Source organism: Moschus berezovskii, chromosome 7 (assembly GCF_049115385.1).
Source record: "Moschus berezovskii isolate FMDL1 chromosome 7, NW_MosBer_1.0, whole genome shotgun sequence".
Lineage (NCBI taxonomy): Eukaryota > Metazoa > Chordata > Mammalia > Artiodactyla > Moschidae > Moschus > Moschus berezovskii.
Genome location: NC_142466.1, coordinates 91,373,178 through 91,398,137, shown reverse-complemented (window position 1 = coordinate 91,398,137; position 24,960 = coordinate 91,373,178). Strand labels below are relative to the sequence as shown.

Genomic DNA, 24,960 nt, shown 5'->3' with positions numbered 1-24,960 from the left:
GAAAAAGGCAAAAGTGAATTGTACACTTTAAAAGGGTGAACTTTATGGTATGTGAACTCTACCTTTAAAAAGTTTAAAGTTCCATGTAGTATCGTGGTTAGTGATAGGAACATTCATTTTAATGTAGGGTACTCTGTTATTCCTGGACTTTTCCTTTGAGAATAAAAACTTGATTTCTCTTGCAGTGACAAAAATGGTTCAACAAGTTCCAGAAAACATCAGTTTTCCTGCTGAAGAAGAGAAAATCTTGCAGTTTTGGTCTGACTTTAATTGTTTCCAGGAATGCTTAAAGCAATCAAAACATAGGCCAAAGTATGTGAATTTCTTTGGTAAAGGTATAGTCCAAAAATAATCATTTCTCAGAATCTCCTATCTCTCTTTATATTTCAGTAGCAGATATATGTTGAATGAATGAATTCTTAATTACTAGAGGTAGATTCAGTTTCTTAAAGAGGTCTTCCAAATAGTTTATATGTCAAGTCTCTTCCTTTCCACTTTTCTTATTATCACCATTCTCATTTAAGCATTTAGACAAGTAGTGTAGTAGCTTCCTATTGGGATTCTTCCTACCTCTAGTCTTCATTCACCTAAAAACCAGTCTTTTCTTTAATTACTGTTTTTATCATGTGTCTCTTCTGCTCAAAAAACCTTACAATAGGTGTTTTTTGCCCTATTTTACTGATGATCTAACTTATGATCAGGATGAATAATTTCCTTTAGATCATAGAACTAATAAATGAAGAATGGATGGTCTAATGCAGGTCTCTCCAAACGGTGATAATTAGCCTTTTTGAATGCAAGGCCTCCAGTAAATATCTAATCAGTTATGTCTGAGTTTCCTAGCCTTGCAGCTTTTCTTCTCCCCAAAGACTCTACTGTTACAGGAGCTGTCTATAGTAAAATGCTGTCTTAGTTTTTTCTATTTTAAAGTAATAACAAATTTTTCTTACCTCTTAGATTTACCTTCTATGATGGGCCTCCTTTTGCAACTGGACTGCCTCACTATGGACATATACTTGCAGGGACAATTAAAGATATAGTTACAAGATATGCTCACCAGAGTGGGTTTCACGTTGACAGAAGATTTGGTTGGGATTGTCATGGTTTACCTGTGGTATGTTTGAGTCATCTGCCGTATTATGTTCTGATATTTTAAAATAAGCATTATATTTCAATGTATAATATGTAAAAATATGAATTTTTACTATAATCAGATATTCTTCAACTTTATTTCTATAATACTATATACGGTTCATTTTCTCTATAGATTTTCTGAGAACTAATTTTTTAAAATTCCTTTTATTTTCTAGCTTTGTTGAATTGCATTTATTTCATAGGGCAGGGATGTTAATAATCTTATTGCAAATTTTCAGGAATATGAAATTGATAAGACCCTGGGAATCAGAGGACCAGAGGATGTAGCCAAATTGGGAATTGCAGAGTATAATAGTCAGTGCCGAGCAATTGTGATGCGATACTCTACTGAATGGAAGGTATAGATGTTGGTTTTTTTAAGTAGAATTTTTTTAAAAAACTAGTTTTTAAAGGGGAGTTGAAATACTTCATGATCGTTTGTGCTTTTTATGACATGCACCAAAGTTGACTGTCCTTCTTAAAGGACTGTTTAGCTTCCATCTTCAACTTCATTACCTAAACTGTTAAGCTGAACCCTCTCTTTTCTGATTTCTGTGTTCCCGATTAATCTTCCAAATTTAATTTCCTACCTACCCATAGTGTATGACAGGAATCATGCTGTCCTAGCAAACAGATTAACTTGAATGTTGCAATTTTAAAATTCAGATGTTAAAAATAATTCACATTTGGACTCGTTGTTATATTAGCTTGATTCCCATCTTGCCCACTGCTTTTCTAGTCATGGAGCTCCCACAGCTGATACATTTAAGTATAATAACTGTCAAGTCTGGCAGAGCTCTTGTCTTCTCTTGATTCTGATGGACTTAGAAACAAAGGTCTTCAACGCCCGCTTTGTTCTCTGCCTCTCAGATTGTTGTACAACTGTACAGATACCTGTGCAATTCAAAAACATGTCTGGCTTTTATTTTTTTCCATCTTCATGATCTTACCACTTTTTCAAATTTGCTGTTCCTGCCAGTGGTATCAGTCTTCCAGACTTCAAATTTTAGTTATCATGACCTGTTCAAATGTCAAAGTTGAGCAAACCTTTCTTAATATCTCTTATCTAGACATTTCTTTTCATTCCTACAGCCTAGTCTTTCAGCCACCATTGTCTTCATTTCCATAACAATCTAATAATTGGTCTCTTGCTCATGTTCTTTCCACTTAGCTTGCCAAGTTATTTCTCTCAAGGCTATTTATTGTGCTCTTTCTGCTCAAAACTTATTTTTATTGTTTAATGAAATTTGATTTCACCACCCTAAAAATCAAAGCTCCTTAATTTTCTCCTAACATAACTTTTCCTGAATCTACCTTTATTGCCTGGTCACTAATAGGGGAAAGTCCTGATGATTGTAATATACATGTGGGCTTTTTTTTTCCCCAAAAAAATAGTATAAAGAGCCTTTATACCAATCACCCACTTCCCAAAAGCTAACACCTTTAATGACTATATAATGACTATATAATTATCAAAATCAGGAAATTAACATTGATACAATATTATACACCTATTCAGATTTAACCAGTTGTCCACTAATTCTTATTTCTGATGCAAGATTCAGTCTAGGAATACAGATTTCATTTAGTTGTTGTATCTGCAGTCTCCTTCAATCTGGAACATTCCTTCAGTCTTTTGTCTTCATGACCTTGTCACTTTTAAAGAATACAGAAATTCCTTCAATGTCTGATATTTCCTCATGATTCAGTTTAGATTATACTTTTTTGGCAAAAATGCCTAAGAAGTAACATCAAGCCCTCTTAGTCTGTCATATCAGAAGGCACACGGTGCTGATATGTCTCATTGGTGTTGTTAATGTTATTCACTAAGGGTATTCTGTGAAGTTTCTCCATTGTCAAGTTTTGGGTTTTCCTTTGTAATTAGTAAGTACCCTGTTTCTTATCATACTGTAACTCATTAATTTTAGCAACCACTGATGATTCATGCCAGCAACAGATCTGCAGTGTTGACGTTCAGTAGCTTTGGTAGACTTTTATCTGTTGTTTACAATATAGATTTACTTGAACCATTGATTGTTCTTCCAAAATCATCATATATAATGATGATAATTGCTATGTAATAACATGTCATTGTCTAAAAGCTCTAATATTCCTATTTTTTAATATTCACATTTTAAGTCTACTATTACCAGACTTGGCCGATGGATTGACTTTGACAATGACTACAAAACTCTGTATCCACAATTCATGGAATCTGTCTGGTAAGTTTATTTGACGGTATAAATATAATGACTGTTTTGTTGTATTAGTTAGTAGAGAGATGCTCTAGTATAAATCAGCTTGTTTCATAGTTACCTGAAATCTTTGGGAACTAGTTTGTTTTTTCTTTGTTTTTAAAGGCTTAATTTTGCTATGAACTTTAAAAATGCTCTAAAAACATAAAAAGAGGAAGATACAGAGATTTCCCACATACTTTGTGCCTCCACACATACAGAGCCTCCTCTGTTATCAACATCCCCCACCAGAGTGGTACATTTGTTACAATTCATGAACCTATAGTGACTGATCATAATCAACTGAAGTCCAGAGTTTCCATTAGGGTTCCCTCTTCTTGTACATTCTTTGGATTTGGACAGATTTGTGATGCCATACTTCCATAATTCTGGTATCTTACAGAGTATTTATATTCTCTGAAATTCTACAGTACTATTCATTCCTTCCACCCCTAAATTTATTTTTGAATTCAGTGTATTTTAGATTCTAAGAAGGTATTAATGATACTTGAATTTTTGATGTGTACTTGAATTTTTTACTGAGAGAAATTATATATGCAATCATTGTTCCTAACAGATTCAAAATTAATTTTGCTTCCTTTAACTGTAAATAAGAATTGTTGCAATGCCAGTTTTGATAGGTAATTTAACTTGAGCTTCCTACAGTAGTCTGAGAATCATTACATATCATTAGTTGGCAAGCAATTATTATGGCTACAAAATGCCCTGTGTACATAACTCAGACCTTGAGGAAGTCCTACTTTTGTTAAGCTATGTATAATTACAGGTGAGTTGCAGAGATCTTTTGTAGGGTTCTTTTTTTTTTTTTTTTGCCCTGCACTGAAGTGCTGTACTTCTTGCTATCTTCCTGTCTCCCTGATTACATTTCTATTAGTCAAGATCTGTTGCACATGCTTGGCAAATGTCCTTTGAGGAGCTACATATCTAGAGCAGTTCTCACACCCTCTGACTCTAATATACCCTCTGTGAATGCATCTCCAGATCCATATATCCAAGGGTGGAAGTTGATTAAATTCTCTGACAAGGCAGGAACTTTGGACAGAGGTTCTTCCTAATTCACTGACTAGCTGGAGTTCTCATGACTAGTGCATTCTAAAAAAGCAGGGTTTCTGTGAAATATCTGAAAAAGAAGGTATTCTTTATGCTCTAGATCAGCATTTAAGTATTTAGCACTTGAATGTGGTTAGTATGACTGAGAAACTGAGTTTCTAATTTTAATAAATTTAAATGAGCACATGTGGCTAGTGCTACCAGAGTAGACAGTACAGCTTTACATTATGCTTCTTTATTTATATTAAAACATATTTCAGTCGGGGGAAATCATTCAAGGCCTCTTAGTATTGGAATGTGAGTTATTCCTGAGGAAGATGTTGGCGTATAAATAAGACACATAAACCTAGCGTGGATATAAAAATAATAGTAGGTGTTACATTTAAAATGATAATGTTAATGATAATTTAGATTGAGTTGGTACTTTTGAATATATATAAACTACTTCCATATCAGTTTTCCCAGATGATTTAGAAAGTCTTGTGAATTGGGGTCAGACCCTGTTGGAGATAAAGGCAAGTGATTGTGATTTGTTCTAAGATCACTCAGTGAGTTATATGGCTCTTAGGCTTGAATCTGGATCTTAATGATATCAAATCTGACAGTTCCTCTGGGCTACTGTGAATGTACTTGAATCAGAGTATATAATTTAAAGTTTAAATTTTTTCCAAGACACCAAGCTTTCAGACTTTATTCAAAGTCAAGGAATACCATAAAAATTTGTGCAGTTTTTTCACAAAAATGTATTTTAGCATATGGGAGAGAATTTAATTCATTTATTATTCTGAGTACTTAGAACTCGAACTACAAAAATGAGTTAAATAAAGGCAAAATTAAGTAAGGTTTCCCACCAAATGCATTCTTGTATCTGTCTGGGAAAGGTGACTAGTCACCACAGGAGAACCTGGGATGACTGTTTTGCAGTGTCTTGGTGCACTTAGCTTAAAGCAACATGTTTAAGTGTTTAATAAAATTTCTTGACTGACTATAGAAGAGATATCTGATCCTAATCCCAATTATTTCTACTTAAGACTTTGTAAAACTGTCCATTATAGTGAAATTTAAACAATACGCCAGAAAAGTAGGAAGAAAAACAAAAATCCTAAAATCCCAACTGTAAGTTAATACATTGGTGGAAACCTATTTTTTTTAAGCATCTCTAAAAATATAAATATGTATACTGATATGTACAGTTTTACATAATTAGTACCTCATTGTACCATATGGTGTCAGTTGCTTTTCTCAGTCAACATCAAGTCATGAGCATCTTTCTGTGTCAGCAGATAGTAGCACTTCTAATGTCTATGTTGTTATTGTTTAGTTGCTAAGTGGTGTCTGACTCTTTGCGACCCCATGGATTGTAGTCTGCCAGACTCCTGTGTCCATGGGATTCACCAAGCAAGAATACAGGAATGGATTATTGTTTCCCTCTCCAGGTTTAATGTCTACAGTATCTCATTATACTGATCTGTTTTAATTTACCAGCTATTCACCAGTTAAGAGACATTGTGTTTCTACTTCTTTGCGTGTCAGATACTCTGCAAATGTAAACTAGACTGTCATAATTGTTTGTATTGGGAAAACAAGGTTTTGGTGATGTAGTTTTTGAAAAACTCTTCGTCTTCACTTGCCAGGTGGATCTTCAAACAACTCTATGATAAAGGCCTTGTTTATAGAGGTGTGAAAGTCATGCCCTTCTCTACTGCATGCAATACTCCACTCTCCAACTTTGAGTCTCACCAGAATTACAAGGTATGTGAGATGGCATTGGACATTAAGTTATGTAATCAGAAGTTAAATGGTTGTGATGATCATGGTAACTTAGTCCCAGTGTGGCACATTAAGCCTGGGGAGTGATGTAAATGATGTATCTTAATGTGATGTGTGCACATGTGCTCTTAGTTTTGTCTAACTCTTTGCAACCTCATGGACTGTGGCCCGCCAGGCTGCTCCTCTGTTCACGGAATTTTCCAGGCAGAAATACTGGAGTGGGTTGCCATTTCCTTCTCCAGGGGAATCTTCCCACTTAGGGATCAAACCCATGTCTCTTGCTTCTTCTGCATTGGCAGGCAGTTTTTTACGAACTGAGCCACTGGGGAAGCCCTCGGCTGGTCTTAATAGATAGATTTTGATTGATAGATTTTGCTTATTTTAACCATACTTTTGTGCCTCTCTTTGTTTAATAAGTCCAGCTCTGCTCTATTTTCCTCAAGTCACTATTTCATAAGGCTTATTGCTTAGGATTATTTTATGCCTCGTCTAAAACCTTGTAATATCATTTATTTGTTAAAAGTATTTGGAAGAAAATCTGATTTGCAGTAGGTAATGTGTTATGATCTTTTCTTTGATGAATGAAATAACTTGCTGTCTTTGGTATAAGAATTTAAATATGTCTGATATTTACACAGTGTACTTTGTTCAGTCATTCAATCATGTCCAACTCTGCGACACCAAGGACTACAGCACACCAGGCTTTCCCAGAGCTTGCTCAAACTCATGTCCATTGAGTCGGTGATGCCATCTAGCTATCTTATTCTCTGTCATCCCCTGCTCCTCCTACCTTAAATCTTTCCCAGCATCAGGGTCTTTTCTGCTGAGTCAGCTCTTTGCATCAGGTGGCCAAAGTATTGGAGCTTCAGCATCAGTCTTTCAAGTGAATATTCAGGATTGGTTTCCTTTAGGATTGACTGGTTTGATCTCCTTGCAGTCCAAGGGACTCAGTGTACTGCTTTACCTTATCCAGAGAGATAGTAAAGACTGTAAGTCTTTAGAAATAAGAAGTATCTGTTCTCATGTGTTTGTATTCAAGTGGTGATTTTATTTCTGCTATTATTTAACCCTCTTTGTTTTTAAAGGACTTCGATTTTTTTCAGAATTCTTATTTCATGGCTTAGTTTGGAAATTATTAAAACTTGCACTTTAGATGCATTTTCCATCTTAGAGAATGCTTTCAGCATCTCATTGGATTGTTCATAGGGATTCCTTTATATTATTTTTTTAATAAAATATATTAAGCACGTAAAAATGTAGAGATTAATATAATAACTGTTGAGTACCAAAGGCTTAAACTTTGTCAGATCTGATTATATTGCTTTCTTCCTTCTTAAAAACACTTTAATGTGAAGAATTTCAAGCATGCACAAAAGTAGACAATAATTAGCTAACTCTTCTGTGCCTATCATGTATCCCCAACAGTCTCTATAGCCAGTCCTGCCCCATTTACACACTTCACTTATTTCTCCCAGATGCTTTTTCAAAAGCAAATTATAGACATGTCATTTTATTGATGAGTAAAATAGTATATTAAAAAGCAGAGACATTACTTTGCCAACCAAGGTCCGTCTAGTCAAGGCAATGGTTTTTCCCGTGGTCATGTATGGATGTGAGAGTTGGACTGTGAAGAAAGCTGATCGCCGAAGAATCAATGCTTTTGAACTGTGGTGTTGGAGAAGACTCTTGAGAGTCCCTTATTCTGCAAGGAGATCCAAACAGTCCATTCTAAAGGAGATCAATCCTGGATGTTCATTGGAGGGACTGATGCTAAAGCTGAAACTCCAATACTTTGGCCACCTCATGCGACGAGTTGACTCACTGGAAAAGACTCTGATGCTGGGAAAGGTTGGGGGCGGGAGGAGAAGGGGACGACGGAGAATGAGATGGCTGGATGGCATCACCGACTCTGTGGACATGAGTTTGAGTGTACTCCGGGAGTTGGTGATGGACAGGGAGGCCTGGCGTGCTGTGATTCATGGGGTCGCAGAGAGTCGGACACGACTGAGCGACTGAACTGAACTGAACTGAACTGAATCCATTATGTACCTTTAATAAGTTAATCTTTCTTCACCTTTACCATAGTACTATTGTCACACCTTAAAAAGTCATCATCAATCATTTTTAATATTCTAATGTTAAATATTCTGTAATTATTTAACTGCTGGATATCATCAATATTCACATTTCTATTTGCCTCATAAATAGCATCTTTTTCCTGTAAGGATATTTCTAGTTTTTTTTTAATCCAGACCTGACCAACCTAGATAGCATATTAAAAAGCAGAGACGTTATTTTGCCAACAAAGGTCCATCTAGTCAAGGCTATGGTTTTTCCACTGGTCATGTATGGATGTGAGAGTTGGACTGTGAAGAAAGCTGAGCACCAAAGAATTGATGCTTTTTAACTGTGGTGTTGGAGAAGACTCTTGTGAGTCCCTTGGACTGCAGGGAGATCCAACCAGTCCATTCTAAAGGAGATCAGACCTGGGTGTTCATTGGAAGGACTGATGCTAAAGCTGAAACTGCAATACTTTGGCCACCTCATGCGACGAGTTGACTCACTGGAAAAGACTCTGATGCTGGGAGGGATTGGGGGCAGGAGGAGATGGGGACGACAGAGAATGAGATGGCTGAATGGAAGTTATGGATGTTATGGATCTTCTGTTCTAATTACTGCGTAGGTAAATATACCACAGTTTATTTATTTACACCACCTTTCCCTTTTCCATTTCTTTTTTTACATCCTGTTAGGTAACCACTATGCTGAATATAGGGTTTCTTAATTATGCATATTTTTATATTTTTACTATGGACATAAGTATTCATTAACAGTATATACTATTTTTATATATGTTTTTGAGTATCATCCATTGTTCTTATTCTGAACCTTGCCTTTTAAAATAAACATTATGTTTTAAAATTCCTTCTCATTTATACATGTAGCTTTAAGTTTAATTTTAACTGCTGTTTAGCAGTGGATGAGTTGGTTGGATAGCATCACTGACTCAATGGACATGAACTTGGGCAAACTGTAATAGAGGGGTCAGGGAGGCCTGATGTGCTGCAGTCCATGGGGTCACGAAGAGTCAGACATAAGTTATCAAATGAGCAACACCGTAGCAGTGATCCCCAGCCTTTTGGAAGCCAGGGACTGGTTTTGTGGAAGACGGTTTTTCCACAGACCAAGTAAGGGGATGGTTTGGGGATGATTCAAGCACATTACATTTATTGTACACATTATTTCTGTTATTATTACATCACCTTCAGTTTTTAGCTTATTTAACGTATATGCAGAGTACATCATGCAAAATGCCAGGCTGGATGACCTACAAACAGGAATCAAGATTGCCAGGGGAAATATCAATAACCTCAGATATGCAGATGACACCAACCTTAGGGCAGAAAGTGAAGAAGAACTAAAGAGCCTTTTCATGAAAGTGAAAGAGTGAAAAAGTTGGCTTAAAACTCAGCATTTAAAAAACTAAGATCATGGCATCTGGTCCCATCACTTTATGGCAAGTAATTGGAGAAACAATAGAAACAGTGGCTGAGTTTATTTTTCTGGGCTCCAAAATCACTGCAGATGGTGACTGCAGTCATGAAATTAAAAGACGCTCCTTGGAAGAAAAGCTATGACCAATCTAGACAGCATATTAAAAAGCAGAGACATTACTTTACCAACAGAGGTCCGTCTAGTCAAAGCTGTAGTTTTTCCAGTAGTCATGTATGGAAATGAGAGTTGGACTATAAAGAAAGCTGAGTGCTGAAGAATTGATGTTTTTGAACTGTGGTGTTGAAGACTCTTGAGAGTCCCTTGGACTGCAAGGAGATCCAACCAGTCCATCCTAAAGGAAATCAGTCCTGAATATTTATTGGAAGGACTGATGCTGAAGCTCAAGCTCCAATACTTTGGCCACTTGGTGTGAAGAACTGACTCATTTGAAAAGACCCTGATGCTGGGAAAGATTGAAGGCAGGAGGAAAAGGAGATGACAGAGGATGATATGGTTGGATGGCATCACCGACGCGATAGACATGAGTTTGAGTAGGCTCCAGGAGTTGGTGATGGACAGGGAAGCCTGGTATGCTGCAGTCGATAGGGTCGCAGAGAGTCAGATCTGACTGAGCAACTGAACTGAACTAATTACATCACCTCTACCTCAGACCATCAGGGATTAGAACCCAGAGGTTGGGGACCCCTGCTGCATGTGTGTGTGTTCATTCGTTTCCAACTCTGTGACCCCATTGATTGTAGCCCACCAGGCTCCTCCGTCTAGAATTTTCCAGGCGAGAATACTGGAGTAGTTTGCCATTTCCTCCTCCAGGGAATCTTATGAACCCAGGAATCAGACCCAGGGATCAAACCCCCACCTCTTACATCTCCTGGATCCTTTCCTATAACAAATAGGTTACAATTTATCTATTCATTCTTTTGATAGATATTTGAATTGTTCAGAGGGCCAGGATTTTTTTTTTCTTTTTTCAAATGGTAACAGTGTTGTTCCAAACATTTTGTAATACAAATCCTTGTGTACTGTGCTGGAGTTTTCTTTGGTAACTAAATTTTTACATGTTAGTTTCCTATAGTAGTTTGGTCCTAGAGTTTTCAAAGTTTATACTCATCTATAAGTAAATAGATACATTTTCTTATTGGGAAAGAGCAAGTTGTAGGGAAGTAAGTTGAGTTAACGAAGAAAATCCAAACTTTTCCAAAAGATAATTGAGCATACACACACAAACTAAATTATGGTATATAAAAATACTTGTTTTTTATATCATCTTAATTTTTATTTTCTAGAAGTCTGGTTGATGTGATTATTTATGAAGCTTATGCTTATTGCAGAAAATTTAGAAGCCATAGAAGATAAGAAGAAGGAGAAAATTATAATCCCAGTACCCAAAGGAAATCACTATTAATGTTTTATTTTAGGTTTCCCTTTAGTGGCTTTTTTCACTTTTTTAGTTTTTTATGTTCATTACTATATATATTAAAATTAATATTTTTACACCTTTGTACCTATTTCCTGACTTAATAAGACAGCATTTTTTTTGCTCTTCCATTTCCTTGCTCTATTCCATATACTTGTACAAAATGAATGTATATTTGAAGCCAATACCCTGGTAAAGTTAAAAAGGAGCCTTATTAATTAATCTGTCAAAAGCTCTCCCTTCTCATGGTCCTTTCAGGTTAGTATGTATCACCGTACTCCTTTATAGTTACTACTGTCCTCATTCCAACTTCATTGTTTACTGATTCTCTCCTAAATACAAATATAATTGTACAGTTCTTTTTTGTCTGACTTCTCTTGCTCAAGAGAAGTTTCTGGAAATCATCCATGTTGTGTGTAGTTGTGGATCATTTTAGTTACTGCCAAGTATTTAACTTATCTATTCTAATGGTTAAATTTATTTATTTATTTGGCTGTGTCAGGTCTCAGTTGGGCATGTGAGATCTTTCTTTGAGGCTTACAGACTACGTAGTTGTGGCACATGGGCTTCAGTAGTTTTCACGTGGGCTTTGTTGTTCTATGACTTGTCAGATCTTAGTTCCTGACCAGGAATTGAATGTGCTTCCCTGGCATTGCATGACAGAGTCTTAGCCACTGGACCACCAGAAAAGTCCCTATCTATCCCTTCTAGCGTTGATTGCCATTTGGGTAATATCTAGTTATTGGCTGTTAATGAATATTCTAGAACTTGAGTTTTCGGGCGTATATATAGACATTTCTATTGCTTACATTCCCAAGAGTGGAATTATTGTCATAAGATATACTTACATTTAGCTCTAGTACTAGAGTTGGCAAACTATGTGAAGGGCCAGATAGTAATTATTTTACTTTGCCGACCAAGGTCCGTCTAGTCAAGGCAATGGTTTTTCCCGTGGTCATGTATGGATGTGAGAGTTGGACTGTGAAGAAAGCTGATCGCCGAAGAATCGATGCTTTTGAACTGTGGTGTTGGAGAAGACTCTTGAGAGTCCCTTATACTGCAAGGAGATCCAACCAGTCCATTCTAAAGGAGATCAATCCTGGATGTTCATTGGAGGGACTGATGCTAAAGCTGAAACTCCAATACTTTGGCCACCTCATGCGACGAGTTGACTCACTGGAAAAGACTCTGATGCTGGGAAAGGTTGGGGGCGGGAGGAGAAGGGGACGACGGAGAATGAGATGGCTGGATGGCATCACCGACTCTGTGGACATGAGTTTGAGTGTACTCCGGGAGTTGGTGATGGACAGGGAGGCCTGGCGTGCTGTGATTCATGGGGTCGCGAAGAGTCGGACACGACTGAGCGACTGAACTGAACTGAACTGAAGCCACATGGTCCGGAGAAGGCAATGGCAAGCCACTCCAGTACTCTTGCCTAGAAAATCCCATGGATGGAGGAGCCTGGTAGGCTGCAGTCCGTGGGGTCGCTAAGGGTCGGACACGACTGAGCGACTTCACTTTCACTTTTCACTTTCCACTTTCACACATTGGAGAAGGAAATGGCAACCCACTTCAGTGTTCTTGCCTGGAGAATCCCAGGGACGGGGGAGCCTGGTGGGCTTCCGTCTATGGGGTCACACAGAGTCGGACACGACTGAAGTGACTTAGCAGCAGCAGCAAGCCACATGGTCTGTCAGTCCTGTCAAAACCATTCTTAGCTCTTGGGCTGTACAAAAAACTGGTAATGGCCAGATTTGACTCAAGGACCATGATTCATTGTCTCCCAGTCTTAAAGACTTTTCCATGCGAAGAGTTGACTCACTAGAAAAGACTCTGATGCTGGGAAGGATTGGGGGCAGGAGGAGAATGGGATGACAGAGAATGAGATGGCTGGATGGCATCACCGACTCGATGGACATGAGTTTGAGTGAACTCCGGGAGTTGGTGATGGACAGGGAGGCCTGGCGTGCTGTGATTCATGGGGTCGCAGAGTCGGTCACGACTGAGCGACTGAACTGAACTGAACTGAAAGGGGTTATACTGATTTATACCTCCATTAGACTGTTATGATTACATTGCATCCTTGCCAACACTTAGTATTTTCTCTTTTTTTTTGCTTTGGTCATGCTCTAATTGTGTACTAAGGATTATTTTTGACATAATTTCAGATTTCCTGAAAAGCTGAAAACACAATTCTCATATACCCTTCAGTGAAATTTTTATTAATATATTTTTGAATAAATAATAGCTGTTTTCCAATAGTTATTTTATTGACCTAATTCTTTATGGACTTTATAAAATAGATCATTGTAATAGTGAAATCTCCATTATGTATCCCTCTTGATAAACTTTAAATATTTCAGTTGTGACTACTAAGGTAATTATTAAAGCATTTCTTTATATAAAAATGTATTTGGAATTTCTTGCTTTGTATTTTCTTCTTACAAATATGGCAGATTTTTTTTTTAAACCTCAGTTTATTCTGAAAATCAAATTATTGTATTCTTTAGGATCAGTTCCCTTTTCTTGCAAGTCTACTATTACGAATTTTATAAAAGAATATTTTATCTCATTTGATTTCAGGATGTTCAAGATCCTTCAATATTTGTAACTTTCCCTTTGGAGGATGATGAAAATATTTCTTTGGTTGCCTGGACAACTACTCCCTGGACTCTTCCTAGTAACCTTGCCCTGTGTGTTAATCCTGACTTGCAATATGTGAAGATTAAAGGTAAGTGTGAGCCTCGTTCTTTATGATTGATATGAATAAAATAATTTTAATAAATGAAAGCTGACATTTCTTTCCTTTTTTTTTTTTACTTTTTTAATTCAAGTATAGTTGATATACATTATGTTAGTTTCAGGCTTCCCAGGTTGCACTAGTGGTAAGGAACACCCCTGCCAGGTAAAAAACCTGCCTGCCAGTGCAGGAGAGGCAAGAGACTTGGGTTTGATCCTTAGGTCAGGAAGGTTCCCTGGAGGCGGAAATGACAACCCACTCCAGTATTCTTGTGTGGACAATCCTATGGACAGAGGAGCCTGGCAGGCTACTGTCATAGGGTTGCAAAGAGTTGGACACGACTGAAACAGCTTCAGTTCAGTTCAGTTCAGTTCAGTCGCTCAGTCGTGTCTGACTCTCCGCGACCCCATGAATCACAGCACGCCAGGCCTCCCTGTCCATCACCAACTCCCGGAGTTCACTCAAACTCATGTCCACAGAGTCGGTGATGCCATCCAGCCATCTCATTCTCCGTCGTCCCCTTCTCCTCCCGCCCCCAACCTTTCCCAGCATCAGAGTCTTTTCCAGTGAGTCAACTCGTCGCATGAGGTGGCCAAAGTATTGCAGTTTCAGCTTTAGCATCAGTCCCTCCAATGAACATCCAGGAATGATCTCCTCTAGAATGGACTGGTTGGATCTCCTTGCAGTATAAGGGACTCTCAAGAGTCTTCTCCAACACCACAGTTCAAAAGCATCGATTCTTCGGCGATCAGCCTTCTTCACAGTCCAACTCTCACATCCATACATGACCACGGGAAAAACCATTGCCTTGACTAGACGGACCTTGGTTGGCAAAGTAATGTCTCTGCTTTTTAATATATTATCAAGGTTGGTTATAACTTTCCTTCCAAGGAGCAAGCGTCTTTTAATTTCATGGCTGCAATCAGCATCTGCAGTGATTTTGGAGCCCAAAAAAACAAAGTCTGACACTGTTTCCACTGTTTTTCCATCTATTTCCCATGAAGTGATGGGACCAGATGCCATGATCTTTGTTTTCTGAATGTTGAGCTTCAAGCCAACCTTTTCACTCTCCTCTTTCACTTTCATCAAGAGGCTTTTGAGTTCCTCTTCACTTTCTGCCATAAGGGTAGTGTCATCTGCATATCTGAGGTTATTGATATTTCTCCCGGCAATCTTGATTCCAGCTTGTGCTTCTTCCAGCCCAGCATTCCTCATGATGTACTCTGCATATAAGTTAAATAAGCAAGGTGACAATATACAACCTTGACGTACACCTTTTCCTATTTGGAACCAGTCTGTTGTTCCATGTCCAGTTCTAACAGTTGCTTCCTGACCTGCATACAGGTTTCTCAAGAGGCAGGTCAGGTGGTCTGGGATTCCCATCTCTTTCAGAATGTTCCACAGTTTATTGTGATCGACACAGTCAAAGGCTTTGGCATAGTCAATAAAGCAGAAATAGATGTTTTTCTGAAACTCTCTTGCTTTCTCCATGATCCAGCGGATGTTGGCAATTTGATCTCTGGTGCCTCTGCCTTTTCTAAAACCTGCTTGAACATCTGGGAGTTCACGGTTTATATACTGCTGAAGCCTGGCTTGGAGAATTTTGAGCATGACTTTACTAGCGTGTGAGATGAGGGCAATTGTGCGGTAGTTTGAGCATTCTTTGGCATTGCCTTTCTTTGGGATTGGAATGAAGACTGACCTCTTCCAGTCCTGTGGCCACTGCTGAGTTTTCCAAATCTGCTGACATATTGAGTGCAGCACTTTCACAGCATCATCTTTCAAGACTTGAAATAGCTCAACTGGAATTCTGTCTCTCCCTGAAACAGCTTAGCACATATTAGTTTCAGGTTTACAGCAAAGTAATTAGATGTTTGTATAAATTGGGTAATAAACATCATAGTAAGTCTAGTTAAAATCCATTACCATACATACTTACAGAATTGTTTTCTTGAGGTGAGACCTGTTAAGATCTGCTCTCTCAGTAACTTTCAAGTATGCAATATAGTGTTATTAACTATGGTTGCCATGCTATAAATTTTATCCCCATGCCTTATTTTATAATTGGAAGTGTGACTTCCTTTACTCATTTTGTCACCCCGTCTTCCTCATATCCTGCCTCTGGTAACCACCAGTCTGCTATCTGTATCCATGAGGTTTATTTTTGTTGTTTTGATTTTGTTTTTATTCTACCTAAAAGTGAGATGATTAGTGCCTTTTTTTTTTTTTTTTTACTTCTTTCACTTAGCCTCATGGCCTTAAGATCTATCCATGAAGTTTTAAACAGCAAAATTTCATTCTTTCATATAGCCAAATAGCTTTTCCTTGTATATATACATACCAGATTTTCTTCATCCATCCATCTACTGATGGACACAGGTTGTTTCTAAAACTTGGCTATTGTAAATAATGCTACAGTGAGCATGGGTTGCAGATATCTTTTAGTGTTTTCATTTTCTTTGTATAAATACCCAAAAGTAAAATGACTGGATCATATGTATTTTTAATTTTGTTGAGTAACTGCCATACTATTTTCCATAGTGGCTATATCAATTTACATTCCCATCAACAGTGTACAAAGGTTCTGTCTACTACATATCCTTGCCAACACTTGTCTCTTGTGAATACAGCCATTCCATCAGGTATGAAGTGATACCTTATTAGGGTTTTGATTTGCGTATCCATGATGATTAGTGATATTGAGGATCTTTTCATATACCTGTTGGATATCTGTATGACTTCTTTGGAAAAATGTCTATTCAGATCTTCTACCCATTTATTTATTTATTCATTTGCTGTTGCATTGTGTGAGTTCTTTATATATTTTTGATGTTAGCCCCTTATCAGATATTTGATATACAGATATTTTCTTGCTTGGTTGCCTTTTCATTTTGTTGATTACTTTTGCTATCCAGAACCTTTAGTGTGATGTAGTCCCACTTTTTTTTTTTTTGCTTCTGATTTCTTTTGTTGTAAGGTCAAAAACAAACAAAAACTGCCAAGACCAACGTCAGGGAGTTTATCACATATGTTTTGTGGGGATTTTTTTTCCCTCCACATTGAGCAGCACGTGAAACTTCCCCAACTAGGAACAGTGATCCGACCCATGCCCCCTGCAGTGAAAGTGCAAAGTCTTAACCACTGGACCACCAGGGAAGTCCAGTCAGCTATGTTTTCATCTAGGAATCTTAGGGTTTCAGGTCTTATGTCCAAGTCTTTAATTCATTTGTGTTAATTTCTGTATATGGCATGAGAGAGTGATCTCGTTCTCCCAACACTATTTATTGAAGAGACTCTCCTTTCCCTATTGTATATTCTTGGCTCCTTTCTTGTAAATGAATTGTCTATATATGCGTGAGTTTATTTCTGGACTCTCTGTTTTGTTTCATACTGTTGTGATTACTGGAGCTTTGTAATATAGTTTGAAATAAATAAGTGTTCTGCCTTCAGCTTTGTTCTCAGGAATGAATGGACTTTTCAGGATCTTTTGTGGGTCAATATAGATTTTAAGAATGTTGACTCTATTTCTGTGAAAAATGCCATTGAAATATTGACAGGAATTGCACTAAATCTAGAGTATGTCTAGTAGTATGGACATTTTAACACTGTTAATTCTTCGAGTCCCTGAACATGGAATTCTTTTCCATTTATTTGTGTCTTCAATTTCTTTCATCAGTGTCTTAAACTTTTCAATGTCTTGGTCTTTTGTTTACTCTTAAGCTTATTCCTAGGTATTTTATTCTTTGTGATACAATTGTAAATGCAGTTATTTTCTCTCTTTATGATAGTTCATTATTGGTGTGTAGAAATGCAGTGAATTTCTGTATGTTGATTTTGTATCCTACAACTTTACTGCGTTTATTTTTTAGTTCTAAGTTTTTGACGGAGTCTTGGGTTTTATATATGTACTATCATGTCATCTGAAAATAGTGAGCTTTACCTCTTCGTTTCCAATTTGGATTTTTTTTATTTGTTTTTTCTACTTAACTCTTCTGGCTAGGGCTTTAGTACTAAAATAAAAATGTCGAATGGGTGTCTATCTTGTTGATATTAGAGGAAACACTTTCAGCTTTTTCCCTATAAGTATGATGTTAGCTGTGGACTTCTTCTATGTGGCCTTTGTTATATTGAGGTATATTCCCACTAAGAGGCATTTATTAGAGTAATTTCATTTAGCTACAGAGAGAGATTATCAGGATATAGTTGAGGTTTTTTGTTTGTTTGTTTTTTGGCCCTGCCACATGGCTTACAGGATCCCAGACCCAAGGATCAAACCTGGGCCCTGGCAGTGGAAGTACTGTGTCCTAATCACTGTACTGCCCAGGAATTCCCAAGGATGTTGTTATTAACAACTAACAAAAAAATCCTAATTCCCAGTGTTTGTGGAAGGCAGGACCTGGATAGGTATTGTTTAGGGCTATGCCCTTATACCCCATTATGTGCAATGAGATTAGTATTCAATAAATAAATAGACAGTAGATGGGTCACACTAGAAGCAGCACACAGTTAATTCATTAAGAAAACTGAGTTGGATACAGTGTTGCTGCTGCTGCTAAGTCACTTCAGTCGTGTCAGATTCTGTGCAACCCCATAGACGGTAGCCCACCAAGCTCCACCGTCCCTGGGATTCTCCAGGCAAGAACACTGGAGTGGGTTGCCATTTCCTTCTCCAATGCATGAAAGTGAAAAGTGAAAGTGAAGTTGCTCAGTCGTGTCCGACCCTTAGCCATCCCATGGACTGCAGCCTACCAGGCTCCTCTATCCATGGGAGTTTCCAGGCAAGAGTACTGGAGTGGGGTGCCATTTCCTTCTCCGGAATACAGTGTTAGATAACGTCTAAAATTTTTTTAGGAAATTACTTGTCATGCCTAAATGTATTACAGTTTAAAAAATATTCTTTACTTTGATTTTTAAATAGACATCACTATTAGTAATCAGGGCATAATTTAAAATTATAACTTAATTAACATACTGGATGTTATATAAGAAATAAATGTTTACTAGAATCAGTAAAGTTGTTGGGGCTGGGAGGTAGCATGAACTCTCTGGTCACATGTCTTACAGTTTATTGTTTGGGAATCTGTACTTAGGTGTATCATAATCACTTGTATGTGCTAATAACCCCACGGAAATTTGCCTATTAATAAAATTTCTTAGAAACCCAAAAAACCTCTAAGGAATAATTTTCTAGTGGTAAATATATAGGTATGGTGATATATACCAAGATATATTTTGAAAGGAGAATCTAATCATGAGTTTCAAACAGCACAACAACGCCAGTTAGCTTCCAGTATATTTCTAAAACTGGAAATAATTTGACTCTTTCTTGGGCAGAGGGACCTTCAAAATGACTATTTTTTTTTATTTGCCGTCAGCTCATGAGGCACCCACTTATTGAGCTTTTTCTCTTTTCCGATTTGCTTCAAATGATGAATGACCATAAAATGGTCAACTTTGAATTCTTGGACAGCTTCTCATGTAGTTGTAAGAGGATCAGCTTCGATGATTGCTCTCAGTTGGTCATTGTCAACTTCTGATGATTGGCCACTATGCTCCTAATCTTCAAGGCTCTTGTCTCCTTTGCAAAACTTCCTGAACAACCACTGCACTGTACATTCATTAGCAGTTCCTGGGCCAGATTTGTTGTTGAGGTTGTAAGTTGTCTCTGCTGCCTTTTGAACTGCTGCTTGTTGAACTCATTTTGAACTCAGATGAGAAAATCTCTCAAATTTGTTTTTTGTCTAACATCATTTCCCTACTCTAAAATAAATAGAGAATAACAGCACCATACCGTTTTGATTGCTCTAGCTTTATAGTGGAGTCTGAAGTCAGTGAGCCTGATTCCTCCAGCTCCGTTTTTTGAGATTGCTTGGTTATTTGATATCTTTTGTGTTTCCATACAAATCTTAAATTTTTTTGATCTGATAAAATACTGTTAGTAATTTGATAGGGATTGCATTGAATCTGTAGATTACTTTGGATACTATAATCATTTTGACCACATTGATCCTTCCAGTCCCAGAATGTGGTATATTTTTCCATCTGTTTGTGTCACCTTCAATGTCTTTCATCAGTCAAATAGTTTTTAGAGTAAAGGTCTTTTACATCCTTAGGTAGATTTATTCCTAGCTTTTTATTCTTTTTGACACAGTGGTTAAGAAAGAAAAAAAATTACATTTCTTTTTGGAATAAAAATAACATTTTGAAAAACTATTAGACATAATTGGAAAAACAACTTTGAGCATTTTTCTGATTAAAAAATTAGCAAGTTGAAATTAACACAAAAAAAATTAACATTATACAGAGAGATGAAAAGTAAAAATTTCTTATAATTTTCAGATTATTGTACTTTTACTCAGATGCCCAAGAACCTGAGATTCAACGAAGTGGCATATCATTGCTACTAGGAATCTCCAATATGTGTTTTCTCAACACTGCCAAACAGTTAAATCAATTTAAACACCGGCTGTCTGGAGAAGAATCGGATATCACAGTTTAAGAGCTTAGTCCTACAAGACAACCCTCTACTACTGCACCCACACTTCAGATGTCAGTCATGAGTTTTGGTTGTCACCTGGATTTCTAACCAACCCATGACCACCTCCTTGGGTCCGAGGAGTAAGTCACAGAACTCAAAGAACATTGTACTCTTGAGATTACCAGTTAAATATAAAAGGGGATTGTAAAGGATACATTCAAATGGCCAAGTGAAGTGCATAGAGAGATCTGGAAGGGTCTCAAGTTTCTGTCTCCAGAACTGGGGTGTACTACCCTCATAGCGTGTTTTGTTATCAACAAAAGACACATTTATGGCTCCCATCACTTAAGAAATTCCAAGAGATTTAAGAGCTCTGCCAGAACAGGTGGCTCAGTAGGTGAAGAATCCACCTGCAATGGAAGAGATACTGGCAGACATGAGTTTGATCTGTGGGTTCGGAAGATCCCCTAGAGGAGAAAATGGCAACCCATTCCAGTATTCTTGCCTGGAGAAGCCCATGAACAGAAGGGCCTGGTGGGCTACTGTCTTCAGGGTTGCAAAGAGTCTAACACAGCTGAAGTGACTGAGCAGGCACCCATGCCAGAACAGAGACTAATACCAAATATATATTTCTTATTATCAGTGAACTAAAATGAACAGGAATGGGAGAGTATAATTTAGATGACCATTATATCTACTGCTGTGGGCAAGAATCCCTTAAAAGAAATGGAGTAGCTCTCATAGTCAACAAAAGAATCAGAAATGCAGTACTTGGATGCAGTGTCAAAAATGACAGAATGATCTCTTTTCCTTTCCAAGACAAGCCATTCAGTATCATGATAATACAAATCTGTGCCCCACCAACTTTTTTATGCCAAAGAAGTTGAAGTTGACTGGTTGTATGAAGACCTACAACATCTTCTAGAACTAACACAGAAAAAAAATATAAAGGTGCCCTTTTTGTTATTGGGTATTGGAATGCAAAAGCAGAAAGTCAGGAGATACCTGGAGTATCAGGCAAGTTTGCTCTTGGCGTACAAAACGAATCTAGGAAAAGGCTAACAGTTTTGTCAGGAGAGCATGCTGGTCACAGCAAACACCCTTTTCCAACAACCCAAGAGATGACTTTACACATGGACATCACCAAATGGTCAACACCAAAATCAGGTTGATTATATTCTTTCCAACTGAAGATAGAGAAGCTGTCTACAGTCAACAAAAACAAGATCTGGAGTTGCCTGTGGCTCAGATTATGAACTTCTTATTGCAAAATTCAGGCTTAAATTGTAGGGAAAACCACTAAGCAATTCATGGATGATCTAAATCAAATCTCATATGATTATACACTGGAGGTGATGACTAGATTCAAGGGATTAGATCTGGTAGACACAATGCCTGAAGAACTAATGGATGGATGTTGTAACACAGTACAGGAGGCACTGACCAAAACCATCCACAGAAAAAGAAATGCAAGAAGGCAGAACGGTTGTCTGAGGAGCCTTTACAAATGGCTAAGGAAAGTAGAGAAGTGAAAGGCAGGGGAGAAAGGGAAACAAAGATATAGACAACTGAATGCAGAATTCCAGAGAGTAGCACAGAGAGATAAGAAGGCCTTCTTACATGAACAGTGCAGAGAAATAGAGGAAAACAATGGAATGGAAAGACTAGAGATCTCTTCAAGGAAATTGGAAAGATCAAGGGAACATAGGACATAATGGAAGCAGAAGAGACTAAAATGAGGTGGCAGGAATACATAGAAGAACTATACAAAAAAGATCTTAATGACCCGGATAACCACAATGGTGTGGTCACTCACCTGGAGCCATTCATCCTGGAGTGTGAAGTCAAGTGGGCCTTAAAAGGAAGCATTACTACAAACAAAGTTCGTTGACATGATGGAATTCCAACTGAGCTATTTAAAATCCTAAAAGATGATGGTGTTAAAGTGCTACACAGAATGTCAACAAATTTGGAAAACTCAACAATGGCCACAGAATTGGGAAAAGTCAGTTTTCATTTCAATCCCAAGGAACTTGGGCAATGCCAAAGAATGTTCAAACAGTTGCCCTCATTTCATATGCTAGTAAGGTTATGCTCAAAATCCTTCAAGCTAGGCTTCAGAAATATATGAACCTAGAGCCAGACATACTGGAGTGTGAAGTCAAATGGGCCTTAAGAAACTTCACTACAAACAAAGCTAGTGGAGGTGATGAATTCCAGCTGAGCTATTTCAAATCCTAAAAGATGATGCTGTTAAAGTGCTGCACTCAATATGCCAGCAAATTTGGAAATTTGTCAGTGGACATGAATTTGAGCCAACTCTAAGAGAGTGGAGAACAGGGGAGCCTGGTGTGCTATAGCATGGTGTCACAAAGTGTTGAAGATGACTTAGCAACTGAACAACAAATATATCATAATATAGAATTGGTACCAGAACGTGAAAACTTTGTACCTTTCGAATATTCTGTTACCATGTTAATCATAGGCTAATGAGGCCCTACCCATAGAGATTGGTATCTTCAGGTTTCAGCAGTTTATGGAGAGCTGGGGAAAGCTAAGGAAAGAAAGAAAAGCTCATAGAAAGAAAGAAATTCATCTTACAAGACAGTTTGATTTACAGTAGCTTGTACTATCAGGAAATAATACTGGGAAAGGAATGGGAAAGGACTGGTAGTCAGAAAACAGATACTTTTACCTTTATTTAGCTATGCCTTAGGAGAGTCAAGAACCAACAGTTGGTTTCTAATGATATCTGTCAGGAAGGAGCTGTTCCCACGATAGAACCTACCTGTGGTGTCTACTTCTATAGGCAAGTGCATTTCTGTCTGTGTAAGGGTACTGGTGTCACCTCTGGGTCATGGCCATGGTGTAGTGAACGTGACACCCTTAAAGGCGCTTTGGCTAAAATTTCAGTCGCGTCATTCATCTGCCTGTATACAACTTTTCTGGTTGGTGAACCCTGTATTCTGTTTTTTATTCAGAAAATATCAGTGCATGTCATTGAAGTCCACATTTTCCCTTGCTCTCATAGACACTGTCAGAGGAAAATTATACATTTTAATGGAAGCCAGATTATCAGCCCTGTATAAATCCGAGAGTGACTATGAGATCCTTGAAAGGTAAATATACAAATCATTGATGTATACATCTGTGCATCTGTGTGTGTGTGGGTGGGTGGGTGTGTCTTTGGCTTTAAAAAGTGAGATACTTTATTGCCCAAGAGCTTTATATATTATTCAAGCTTAATCAAATATATTCAAGTCACATGTTCTAGCACTAATGACTTAGGAACAGGAAATCAGAAAGAAATGGTGATTTGATGTGGCTGTAGTCTCATTTCTTTGATGATTTTAATTGAGAGTTTGCTTCTCATTTTTTCTAGATTTCCTGGTGCCTCTCTCAGAGGCAAGAAATACAGGCCCCTGTTTGACTATTTTATAAAGGTAAGCTTAGAAAACTCTACCACAGGCACTCTCCACAACCTATGTGTTTGATAACTGGAGTGATATTCATGTTGTCTTATTGGTTATATTGTTTATATAAGAGTGCCTGAATCCAAAAAAATTTTGTTTAGGTATTTAAAAAATTAAATTCTGTTCGTATTGCCTTCTTGTTTTAATAATTAAAATACTATATAAAAATTTAAATAGTTTTCTCAAATTATGTATGAAATCAGTTATGTTTGATAAGATTTATATGTGTATATTTTGTATTGCATATTATCACCCAGGAAAGTCATTGAGGTCAGCTGTTGCTTGGGATTTGTTTTTACAAATTTAAAATAGTACTCAGAATAAAACTGTGTGTCAAAGTAACAGTTCATTTCAAGGAATTTATGAGGTAAGTTCCTTAAGCTCAGACATTTCAGTTCAGTTCAGTTGCTCAGTCATGTCCGACTCTCTGCGACCCCATGAATCACAGCACGCCACGCCTCCCTGTCCATCACCAAATCCCGGAGTTCACTCAAACTCATGTCCATTGAGTCGCTTATGCCATCCAGCCATCTCATTCTCTGTCGTCCCCGTCTCCTCCTGCCCCCAATCCCTCCCAGCATCAGACTCTTTTCCAGTGAGTCCACTCGTCTCATGAGGTGGCCAAAGTATTGGAGTTTCAGCTTTAGCATCAGTCCTTCCAATGAACATCCAGGACTGATCTCCTTTGGAATGGACTGACTGGATCTCCTTGCAGTCCAAGGGACTCTCAAGCGTCTTCTCCAACACCACAGTTCAAAAGCATCAATTCTTCGGCAATCAGCTTTCTTCACAGTCCAACTCTCACATCCATACATGACCACAGGAAAAACCATAGCCTTGACTAGACAGACCTTTGTTGGCAAAGTAATGTCTCTGCTTTTTAATATGCTATCTAGGTTGGTCATAACTTTTCTTCCAAGGAGTAAGCGTCTTTTAATTTCATGGCTGCAGTCAGCATCCGCAGTGATTTTTGAGCCCAAAAAAATGAAGTCTGACACTGTTTTTTCATCTATTTCCCATGAAGTGATGGGACTGGATGCCATGATCTTTGTTTTCTGAATGTTGAGCTTCAAGCCAACCTTTTCACTCTCCTCTTTCACTTTCATCAAGAGGCTTTTGAGTTCCTCTTC

General features: G+C 37.8%; 1 protein-coding gene across 2 annotated transcripts in view; it reads left to right on the top strand.

The window, feature by feature from the left end:
- The window catches only part of IARS1 (isoleucyl-tRNA synthetase 1), an 86,111-nt gene that overhangs the window by 11,566 nt on the left and 49,585 nt on the right, over positions 1–24,960 (top strand). For both annotated transcript variants that reach the window (XM_055427456.2, XM_055427457.2), the window contains exons 2-9: positions 186–312; positions 958–1,114; positions 1,374–1,493; positions 3,274–3,356; positions 6,074–6,191; positions 13,723–13,870; positions 23,389–23,476; positions 23,740–23,800. In XM_055427456.2, coding sequence (XP_055283431.2) covers positions 194–312; positions 958–1,114; positions 1,374–1,493; positions 3,274–3,356; positions 6,074–6,191; positions 13,723–13,870; positions 23,389–23,476; positions 23,740–23,800 — 894 coding nt within the window. In that variant the 5' untranslated portion in view covers positions 186–193. The remainder of the gene's footprint in view (positions 1–185; positions 313–957; positions 1,115–1,373; positions 1,494–3,273; positions 3,357–6,073; positions 6,192–13,722; positions 13,871–23,388; positions 23,477–23,739; positions 23,801–24,960) is intronic.